The sequence below is a fragment of the Haliaeetus albicilla genome, chromosome 17 (genome assembly GCF_947461875.1).
Source record: "Haliaeetus albicilla chromosome 17, bHalAlb1.1, whole genome shotgun sequence".
Classification (NCBI taxonomy): Eukaryota; Metazoa; Chordata; class Aves; order Accipitriformes; family Accipitridae; genus Haliaeetus; species Haliaeetus albicilla.
In genome coordinates, this window is record NC_091499.1 from 28,690,988 (window position 1) to 28,703,166 (window position 12,179).

Genomic DNA, 12,179 nt, shown 5'->3' on the forward strand with positions numbered 1-12,179 from the left:
AGTATTTTTTACCTATCTTAAAAAGAAAAGAGGAAAAGCAAACAGGGAACTCTTTTCTTTCAGAAATAAATAGCAGCATTGCCTCCCCAGGGAGGAGAGAGCAAAGCAAGCAGGTCTCTACTTTGCCCAGCCACGTGAGGGTTCCCCACACAAGCAAGGTTTTCTGTTTGCACCAGCAGAAACATCCACTTTGCATCCCTGACACAGCAAAATACTTCCCCATATTCTTAATTTTAAGCATGTAGATAGTCTCAGTGAGGATAGTGGGCTGCAGTCAGACTGTATATTACAGACGTCTAACTCGGTCCTTGTGAATACTGCGATTTCTGCGTGCAAGGGAGAAGAGTGAAGCAGACCACTCGTGCAGCAGGGCTGCTAGATCTTCACTGATGGCAGGGGAAGAAGCTGTAACAGCCCAGGTCAGGATGTCTGGAAGTAGCCACCTGGCTATTCGCACGCTTTAGCTTGTACCGTTCCTAAATTGATTTGCACAGCTTGAGAGACAAGGGACAGAGATTATTTGTTCATGCCTCCGCACTAAGGCTTAGATGGTCTAAGAGGAGGAGGTGCAGGAAGGCATCCCTTCAGACTTTGCTCTCTTAGGAAGCTTACATAAATATGGGTATCTTTTACAGTTTCTGACAATTTACATGGCAGGTTTGGCAATGTACAAGATTCCCTGTAGATTACTGAATATACTTAGGACAACATATATATTTTCTCACCTAATTGAATTATTCAGGGTTAAGTCTTGCAAGTATGTAAACATATTTGTTTAGCTGTAAATGGCATTGTCAACACTTCACTTCTGTAAAACCAAGCTTTTGTAGCCATAGTTTATTATGCCGAATGAGAAGTGTTGCTTTAATTTAAAAAGGCATCCTCTCACAGTGTTCGAGACAAAAAATGTGGCATTAAGAAAATAAGCTTCACTGTCATCGCCTTGCTTAAAAGTAGTGCAAAGAATAAACAATCAGCATAAATGGCAGGATGTAAAGTGCATGGTATTTTTTAAATTAATATTTTAAATTAATTTACTCCTGGTAAGTATAGAAATGTCTTTGCAGCTACAGACTTATCAGCACATAACATCCCCTCAGCTTGTTATTTCAACCTGTCAAGCACAGAAATATTTTCAATACAATGTTTTATTACAGCAAATCACAGTTGTAAATTAAGAGCCTGGCTTTTAGAGCCAAGGTAAATGCTAATGATCAGGTTCTATTATCATTATTTATGCTGAGAAATTCAGGGAATTTAAAGGACCTATGAAGTGCCTCCAGGTGTGCTCGCTGCTCTTGGAAGGATGTTCTGGTGGTCCCTTTGGGGCCAGGCTCGCAGCCCAGGAGTAGGGAAGCCTTCTGAAGATGCTAGGCATGATGGCCAGCTCGGTTAGTAAGCAATGGCCTGTCTGCAAGTGGGCTGGAGGCCAAAAGAAGGTTCTTCTGTTCCCATCAGGAAACCTTTCCCAAGATTCAGCGCGATGTCAGGTATGGACAGGTGAACTGCTTCATGTTGAGTGGGATGGACCAGCTCACACACATCGATCACTCCCTTGCCACTTGCTCTTGTTTATCCCAGGATGCTGTAGGGTGAGCGGGCGTTTGTGAGCAAGCTCCATCAAAATGGTGAAATATTGCACCTTGCACTCAGGTAACTTAATTTATTAAAGATAATCTCCAGTTTGCCTGAAAATCAAGTCTAGGCTGAAAGAATGGCTGACTGGATCCACAGGAAAAAAAAATGTGAGTACTCCGTTTTGGTCCAAGTACCTAAAGTTTTATTGGTATTACTGGACATAGAGAAAGCCAAAGAGGAGCAAAGTCCCTTAATATTTATTGTAGATCTCTGCTATTAACACCCATGTTGCTTAGGCCCAGATCAGCAGGGCTACTTAAATCAGCAATAAACTAGACACCTACATGCCTAGATGAATCTGGGCATTGAGCCCTGCCACTGAGCAAACCAATATCACAGTCCTTCTAAAAATCTTGCTGAAAGGGTCAACACCTTGAAGAATAAGCTTATTTTAATATGGAAGAAAAGATATGAAAAGCAGCACCAGAAGCCAGTCCCACATACATTCCAAAATGTATTTTTAGCATCTAAAGCTGCAAAAGCAGCTATGATAAGAGGAAAATGAATTATTGAGAACTGTTGTTTTCTCCAAAGCATATTTATCCTTTTTAGCTAAAATTAAAGCAGTTTTGGTTTGTTTAGTTTCTGAAACCCAGAATACTGACGGAATAAAAACTAAAAGCATTTTCTGGATACTGAACTGCAGGGTAAAAGAGCAACACAGCTTTCTGAGAAGATCAGGTATTTAGAGTCATCAAATTCACATGGCAGTGGTAGACCACAAGTGCGGTTATGATGAAGGAACCAGCCGTCTTTGAGAAGCATTGAGGCTGCTATTTAAAATAATACTATTAATAGTATTCTGGCTATTGGTGCATTCAGTAATGCTACAACGCTTCTGTGAGTGAGTGTTTGTAAAGAAGAACTTGCTGAGACAGGTCAGAGCTTTAGTAACTTTTGGGAACTGCCAAGTAGCATCATCTGGAAGGACAAACAGGACATTGCATTATTCCCTTTGCTTTTTCAGAAGGGAGGCGGGAGCTACTCTCGTAATGCTGAGAGGTCATTTATCATCAAGTTAATAGGTGTCAACTTAACTGTCTGTGTAAATAGAAAGCCTGCACACACAGAGTTCGTATTTGGAATAAGACTCCAAAGAAGGTTTTGTTTTGTTGCTATTGGAACAGGGACAAGTTTTCCGAGTAGGTCAAGATTTCATCCCTTCCACTGAACATTTTCAAAGTTTTTTGCCATTTCTGAGTGGCAGCCTGACCTCTCTGTAGAAAATGGTCCTATTGCAGGTTTTCCTGGTTTGAAAAGCTGATCCTTTAGCCATATGACTTAAGAAACACAGATGTGTTATAATGTATTAAAATTTTCTCCTCAGCAGAAGAGCATCAGGCATTAAAAAAACCAAAACCCTTCCCCAATAAAACCAAACCAAACCCACTGAAAAACCCCTGCCTGAAATAATACAAAATAAAATGAATGCACACAAAGGTAAGAGTAGAAATTTGTCAAGGTTCTATATTTTCAGTAAATTATAGTTTAGAAAAATAGATTAAGTAAATGGAGTCTGGACTCCCATTTATATTTTGTCATTTCTCAGAAAAATTCTTGACAACTCGGCATAATGTAGATCAAATGGATGATTTCTATGATAATTGTTTCTCTGATTCCATCATAAGCTCTTCGGAATCAAATGAGAGAGAGCTTAGCAGATATTGTTTTGTGCTGAGAGTAGCCAGGAGAGTAATTCATCAGTCAAATATTTCTGCAGTCTCAATAGTTGTAGGCTACAATCAAGTTTGTCAGAATATTTTTATCCCAAAAGAGTCAGGTTACATAACTAGCATCAACATCAGAAATATGCATTCCAAAATGTCACTGATTTTAAAGCTGTTTTGAGATATTCATTCGGTGTGAAGGAAAGCTGAAAGAAATCACTCTGACTGGAGACAACAAACACTTCACTCACTGAACCCTGAGGTCAAAGGCAGGAGCTCCTCATCGTGACATCACTCATATCAAGAAATCATGAACCTAAGAAGCGTCTATTACGGTTTAGGAACTCTTGTGTTGGATGGAGAAATGAAAAAATTCCCTGCTATAGTGGCATTACAGAACCTTTTGTGAGAAAATGCAACTTCATATGAGCTTGATAGTTCATCAGAAGTACAAGCTAGTGGGAATGGCCTAGACCTTCTTTCATGCCAGCAGATTAATTTTTTTTAATTACCAGAGAAGAGAATGTCATCAAAAGCCTCACTTGTTTTCAGAACAGGACTGTTTGCCTTCCATGAATACACTTAAAAATTTTAAAACTCGCCAACAGTTACTGAATATTGGAAACCACATTGCATCCAGAAAGCTGCTAAGTCTAAATGGATTAATAGCAGAAAAATGGGAAACAAGTAAATAAAAAGCAGCAATAGAGAACAAACAAATACAGATCAAAAAGCAATGATTTTGTTCAGACTTAGTGAAAGGTGTAGCTCTTAAACAGTACCAGAATTTGTCTGTCATCATAAAAAAATGTATTTAGAAGAAGTTAACAGCATTCCTTTGTGACTCTTAATGAGAGGCAAAAGAAACAGCTGTAACATTTTAATATAAATATAATTTTTCCCCTGGAGAACAGGCTACGTTTGAGTTTCAAAATTAGCAACATAAAGTTAAATTTAGATCACTTGTTAACAAGTAATTTTTCAGAAATTAATAATTACTCCAGAGCTAACATCAGCTATTTCTGTTTAATGGGGATTGGTGACTGATTAAAACAAAGTTGTTATTTACTTAACTACTGGAGAATAATTTCAGGTTCAACATTAGGCTGATCCTCTGGTAAAACGAAGATGGCCGAGACCAATATATTCAGTTGTGAGACTGCTTCCTTGACAACAGAAATAACGGAATGATTCTTGTTTTCTATAATAGAGACCTACAATTTCTATTTATCCTTAATGAACTGTGAACTTCCTATAAATTTTTTTTCAAGTGCCCCTTAGTTCAATAGCTCACAAGGAAGAATTTACTTCCATCCTGCAAAATGCTGGAGACATGATGAGGACCTATCACATATATAAATGTTCGCTTCTCATCTACATAAATATGAAATACGGGATTCACTAGAAAAATTTGGGGCCACTCACAGCAATAAAGCATAGAGGTAAAAGCTCTGTAGTTTCAAACCCCCTGCTAATTCTGTTTGTAAACTTTACAAGTGACTGAAACAAAATAACTTTCAATAAAAGTGTAAATATAAACACTGGGAATAACAATTTCGAAAGGTATGTGAAAACATTTCACAGTAGTGGCCAAAGAAAACTTCAAGTCTGCAGAAAGGGACTTGAATCTGCAAGAAACAACTTCATTACTTCTTTTCAGACCCTGATGGACAGAGGCTTGGCAGAAATGGGTTCACAGAATGTTGAAATGTTGACGTCATACGCATGCTACAGCGTTATAGAAGAAAATATAACGTATCAAAAAGATTTGCTCAGAAGATTCAAGCAATAGGGGAAAGCTTTATTCAATCACCCATAGCAGCAAGACTACCTTTATTTTCAGCTTTGGCTGTCTGGAATTTGCTAAAAATGCAAAAGCTTGACTCCACGTACTTTTTTTTCCCCCTTTAGTTTCTGTGTTTTGTCTGGTGGGAGTATAAAGAGAACAAATGCCTAAATTACTCTGGCTTCTGTTTTGCTCAATACAATTAGCTGCAGAGCAATGACAGCATTATGAATTTAGCCCATGAAGCAGGGAACTTAAAAACATCCAATAAAGGGAATAATGTATCAGCTTTGATTTCCTTACATTAATCTCCGCAGCTGCAGTTCTGCAACCCTTCCTACTGCCTTGCAGTTCAGCCTGACTCCTTGTCTCAGTATTTACTGGTTAATGTGAATGAGGCTTCAGAGATAAGTCTAAAGGAAAAGAAGATGCTTGAATGATAGCTGGCTATTAACAACCCGGAATTCTCATTTCCCTGCCTTTGACTTGTGGTGGACAGCTCGGAGACCACAATCCACAAGTCTGAGCAGTTGATACATTCAGTCCCATTTGTTTGAAAGGGAATGTTTACAAAGCAAGGTGGTCATTGATACGAATAAACATGGACTGAGAGCAAAATGCAGTTTATAACTTGCCATTCCAGTTGTGTCTAGGATACAGCTGACACCTGTGATGTTCTTGAAGGCAATTCGGAGCTAGTAACTTGCATTGCATACATGTAAAAAGGTGCATATATGTAAAAAGTCAGACACTGACACAAACAATTAAATATTTGCCCAGCTCAGACTTAAGGCCTTGGTGTTTCTCACCAATCCCAGTTCTCTGTGACCTCTGGAAAGGAGCAACCTTTGGAGCCAGCTGCAGCTGGACTGGCAAAAAGAGAAATACTGCTCTTTGCGTCATGTCTCTATAGAAGATTAGTTGCTTCTCCTTTCTGCCTGTCACAAAAACTTTGTGGTTTGAATTAGGGTTAGAAACTGAATTTGATATAGTTGGAGAATTACAGTTTGTTAGTCTATGGATGACTCAGGAAAAAGACACCCGTTTTCTAGAGGTACCTTCAGGTGCTGTGAGGAAGGAGCTGTTAGAATTTAAAAGGTCTGCTTTGTTTTACATGTCATGCCTGTTAACAGTTTTGTCACAAAAGCTTTTCCATGAATAATAGAGTTAACAACAGCATTCTTCCATTTCAATTTTAAAAACAAATAAAGTTACCCACCTTTTGACTTCAGAGTTTCCACAGGTGCTGTAAAATAAAAGAAAACATTCCAGGAAACAAATTTTGCAACTGCATAAAGAACTTAAGATTGACCCTAACACCTCTTCCCTTGGTCAATACACTACCTATCTATGCAGAGGAGGCATTCATTTTTTTATGCAGTGAAAAACTGACACACATGTATGTTGCTTGTTTGGATAGTCTCATGGCAGGTGACTAATTAACCTGCAGATTAAAAGCAATGGAAAACAAGGTCAATAGGTAAGTTATAGATGGACCTTCAATAGCTCCATTATTTTCAAGTAATGAGTGAGGGTGAGAGAAGGAGAAAAACCAGGTTGCAGAGAATAGGCATATATCAAACATAGGTGGAGAATATGTGCTAGAAATCTCTTTTTAATAATTTGTTTATTATTCTTCATAATTGCATTAACTAAATCCAAATTAATTGAACTACCACATTTCTCTCTTCATTATTCACACCTTCATTCTGAAGCACTGTGACAGGTTTTTATGCTAGAAAAAGGACAGATTCATTTTTCTATAAATTGACTGTCTACAGTAGGTATTTTTTGCTCAGAATTTATATCTGAGAAAATAGAGTCATCTGATGAATGAGTCATCAAGCTTGGCTGTAGAAGGAATTGAAAATCTTTATGCTTTCCTAAATTTGGATAAACTGGAGAAGTAGATTCCAGTCAGGAACAAGAAGAACACCTAGCTACAACAATAAAATACATGGGTGCTTGGAATAAACCAAAATAAAACAACCTACATTTTTCCTCCCCTCCACACTCTGAAGCTCTTATTTTGTGTTTTGTTTTCCATCCATTTAATGTAACCTCCAAGCAGGCCCCCTTCCTTGAAAAGATACACCTTTGAAAAGCTGAAATAAAAAAATTCTCACCCTTGTCGTTCTTCTCAGCGACGTTTGATCAGTTCTCAGTTCCAGAAGACAGAATGGCTGCATGTCTGCTCCACGGCCATTCATTTGCTCAAGTAACTTTGATTAAACCAGCAAATCTTTATCTCTGGCTTCACTTTTTTTGTCCATTTAGCTAATCCTGACTCAACTTCAAACCTAACCAGATAAATGAGACTCTAAAACTTACTGTCTTTCACAGGTCTTACCATGTACTTTTACTTCTTTCTTTGCTGTTTTGGCTGCAAAAACAAAGAAACAAAACTCAAGTATTGAATTCTGACATGAATTGACTTAAAACATTAGGATAGTTGAAAAGTAAGGTAAAAAGGGGAGAATATTCACCAGTTTCCACCGTTCTTTCTTTCTTCTGTGGTTCTGAAAAAGAGAATTAAAAAAAATCAAGTACTTTTCTCTGCTTGTAATGTTTTGTTTAGTTTCCCTGGTCAATCATTTTCACGTTGCTAGCAGGGGTTGGATGTGGCACATTCCTTTGGACTCTCAGTTCAGGTGAGCCCATCCCTACTTTCCTGCATGTCAAAATAAAACCTTTAGAATTGTCATCACTCTTTTCAGTGGCTTTCACACTGCGCAAACCAGGGTGAGGTTAGCTGCTAATAATGGACACCAAAGGATTTAACTCTTATAATAAGGTGCTAAAAGGAAACTCTGAAAAGAGTGTAGGTTAAAATATCTGCAGTTTTACTCCGGGGTGGTGTGAGGCAGCTGTATGTGATGGGGTCCTTGCCTTCCTTCACCCAAGGGACTGGGAAGGGGAGGGGGTCCTGGCCTCTTTCATAGGAACCCACAGCGTGGGGACAGTCACGGCTCATGGGAGCTGATCCCCAAAACCGGCTCTGGAACCTGAAGCCAAAAAGCTTCATCCGCCTAAACTACGTAGCCTCTGGCAGCCCATGACTGGGATTTACACATTTTTAATGGTAGTTTCTGTAGCAGCTCTTTCCATCTTGCCAGGACGTGCTTCGTCGCTCGTCGCTTACGGGTATCTGATGACTATATGCTTCTTATAGGATTTGTATTAATGCTGTGGTATACAGTTGAGGAATATTAATGTTTAAACAGTTTCCACTCTAGAATCAAGATAGACGGTTCCATGTTCAAAGTGATTCTGAATGTTGTACCCTCACTAAAAGCAAGCCTGTTCTTAAATTTGAGCTATCCTTGAACTGAATAAGCAAAAAGGAACAAGAACTGCCAATAGAAAATTAAATATGTTGATCAATAACATTAATATGAGTAATATTCACATTAAATATTAATTCATGATCAATATTAATACTGAATGCACAGTGGACATCTAAAAGATGTATACTCCACTCACAGCTAGGAAAATAATTGATGTTAGAAAGGGCAGGCTGCTCTGAAATATGAAAAGAACGCCTCAACTGCTAAGTTTTAAACAAAATGTGTCATTGCTGCATACTCACACTCCCAGTAAGTTTGTATCGAGCAACACATGTAGCTCTATCTGAAGTAAAATATTCATTTTTGTTTGAGTTTTTAAATCTATCATCTGAGGAGCCAGTTTATATATATTTTAAAGAACAATGTAGTTTCTAAAATAAAGTTTTGCTTGGAGTTCTTAAAAAAAAATTAAAAAATTGGATTTTAATTTTTCTGTTTTCACCAAAAATATTGATGGAATTTCATCACCATTTCATAAGCAATATCTTTCAGCCAAAATGTACATGTTAAAGCATCAAGACTAGTTGACTGAAATCAGGGACCTAGCTTTAATATGGTTGTATAAAGCACATTTTAATGTATTTATTATATAACTTATACATATTTAAAATATCATAGGTGCTTTATAGTCACATTGTATATGAGAGGTGAGATTCAGTGGAAATGGTCATGGAGCAGGTCGATGTGGTCAAAGCCATGAGCCAGGGATGTGATTTTCCCAGCAATATGGAAAAGTGATGGAGCTAGAGAGCGAGTTGGCATTAGATAGTTTATTGCCTGAATAAATATTATATTTTCTTGATGGCATCCTACCTTGGGTGGCAACCCTAGTATAGGTCAAGGAGGAGGAATATAGCAAAAAGCGCGAGGACAGAAGTTTGGGGCTCTGGCTCGCTCAAGGAGCTTAATCATAACAACAGCTGCAGCTTTGGTTTTGTGTAGCCCAAGTGCTTTTCAGAGTATCCAATTTCATCTAGATATTTTAGGACTCATTCTGTGAAATGAGAATTTTGATTGGTTTCTTGGGGGTTTCTGTTTTGCTGTTGCTCAGGACAGCTTCCTGGAAACTGAAGGAAATGTAATTATGACTTTAGTGGTTCTGAGGCAATTATTTTCCCCTCTCATTCTGAGATCTGAGTATGACATTAACAACACTCAGCAAGTGTTTTTGCAAAGTATAAAATTTTCCATTTATTTAGCTTTATTTCCTGGTTTTTGAAACTGCAAACATTGAGGAAGTTCTATAGAGCTTTCCAGAAGCATATGAAATAAGATCCTTTACCATGGGAAAAGTTAAAAAAAATGAATAACATCAAATTTGACATCAAGAATTTCTGGGGAAATCTGATGTGATATGAAATTTCAGGTGATTCCTGCTCTGATATTTTAATGGAATGAACTGAAACCTTTCATTACATGAGCTATAAACTTCAGGGAAGTTCACACCTAGATCTTTTCTTTTTGCTACAAGTTATCGTTGCTTGATCTCAATGTCTTTTTCTTTCCCTATTTTTTTTTTTTTTACTAACAAGTAGTTTGTATGACACTTAAAAGGATATTGCCAACTGTAGAGACATGAGGCGTTTGCCTTGACATTTGTAATTCTTTTTATATTTAACCATTTTTGTATGTATGTGAGACCGTACAGTATGTTTTTATTCAGGAAACTTTTGCTGGTAATGTATTATTTTTCTACAATTCATGGAATTGAGATTTGATTTAGTTTGACATTTCACCATCTTTATAAGCTTTGATGCTTTGAACAAATGGCTTTTCTTTTTCATCAATATTGGCAAAGTTATGTATAACATGCCCGTAAAACCATATAAATGTATTTTCTGTTTCATTACTAGTGACATACTCCTAGACACTGCTGGAGCAGGTGGAGACAAAAAAGAACCTGAACCTGCCTCTGCAGCTCTTCCCTACGGCACAAACCGTGCTGAAAAACATCTAGGCTGGCACATTTGCTGTGGTGGACTTTAATCTTTACTACCAGGAGGGACAGTCACAAGCTGTGACCCTCAGCCATCTGCCCGGAGAGAACGATTGATAACCCATCCTGATTAGTATAGCTATGTGTGCACTTATACTTGTGTGTGTGCACGTGTGTTATCTCCTAATTCAGACAAAGCATTCTTGTCCAGGAAGTGTTCAGAAAAATAAAAATTGTATCTGGAATCACACAGTTCGGGAGAAGTTTAAATAAATGGCATTTCAAGTGGATTTGCTGTTCTGTGGTATGCACCACACGTTAAATAACCAACACCATTCTGTTTGCACTCAGTAGCTGGATAAAACCGGTGTTTTCTGTACTGTTGTTTAATTTTTACCACAAGTTTTTAAATGAAGCATACTGTTGTCATATTCTGTACAGTGTTTTGAATACTTAAATCCTTAGAGAGAGGAAAGTTAGCCTGGTCTTACAGTCTTGTAGTCTTGGTTTTATAGGGTATACGCCTGTCATTTCCCTTTTCAGACCTTCATATCATGTTGGTTAATTAAAACCAAATGAGACAGGGTGGTAAAGCTCTCCAAGATATCCTTTCATTAAGAATATTGTGAACATAAGCAGCTAGATACAGAAAAGATCCCTTTAGTCCCTTCTGCTGAAGGGAAAGGTTGCAATATGAGCTCAGTCACATTGTTAGACCTGTGATAATCCACATGAGAAAATTTTGCATCAAATATTCTCCTTCTATATTTGACTGCCATTCTACTTATGTAGAAAAATGTAGAAAATGTAGAAATGTAGAAAAACTCACTGCCACCATACACTTTGATTTATAAAGATAATGAACTAGACAAATAAATTTCTTTCTGGAATACGAACACACCAAGGAAACCTCTGACCTGGTGAGATCATGTCGCACATATACCCGCTCCTCTATAAATGAACGTCTTTTGAGGAGGGTAACAGTTTTTCTGATGGATTTTCCTGAAGAAAAGGAAAGCAGGTGACAGTTGTCTGTATCAGTATCTTTGTATTAGAAATCTGCTACCATGTTGGGAAATATTTGGGCAAAACGTTGTGCAAAGAAAAGAAAGAAAAGAGACCTGGATGAAATGCAAATTCTTTCAGTCCAGTCTATTGGGTCTGTAGCTTTTCTTCCCAGGCAGAAAGCGGTAGTACCAAAACTGAGGATGGAAGCCTTCACCACTGAGAAATGTCTCAGGATCCCTGAATAAGGTAGAAGCCACCAAAAGGATTTAAAGGCTTTTCTGCAGAAGATTGGGGTTATACTGTCCTCTTTGGTGACTTCACCTAACAAAATAAATAAATAAATAATTGGGAGGCAGGAGATGGCGGTGCTGCCTCATATCCAAACCTTGCTTTCACTAGTTGCCTTAGCTTCATTTTAATAGAGCTCATTTCTTGTTTAATACAGTTCCTGCATCATTTTGGATACATGACTGATGCTCAGAGAGGAAGCTAGTATTAGGCTAGACACCATCAAATTGGCCAAGGTCCCTAATTTTGGGTCAGTCCTCACCAAAGACAAGCTAGGCACTTGTGTTTTCAAAATCCTCCCATATGACCATATATCAGTTTTGCTATCAAAGTCGTTATGGGGAAGAGGTTAAACTGGTCATACCTTGGTAAACCCCTCTTTAACTTTTAAAGGAGTCAACAGTCTCTGCCTTTTCCTCAGAAGGTGTACACAATCAAAAAACCCATCTTGATGTTAATATAGCTGTAATTATACATCATCTTCTGTCTTATGTGGATGTACTTGAATA

At 37.9% G+C, this 12,179-nt stretch overlaps 1 protein-coding gene across 1 annotated transcript in view; it reads right to left on the reverse strand.

Annotated features, from left to right (window-relative positions):
- TRDN (triadin) overlaps positions 1 to 12,179 on the reverse strand; it is a 239,427-nt gene that overhangs the window by 76,238 nt on the left and 151,010 nt on the right. The window contains 3 exon segments of the mRNA XM_069805163.1: positions 6,311 to 6,337; positions 7,442 to 7,474; positions 7,578 to 7,610. Coding sequence (XP_069661264.1) covers positions 6,311 to 6,337; positions 7,442 to 7,474; positions 7,578 to 7,610 — 93 coding nt within the window.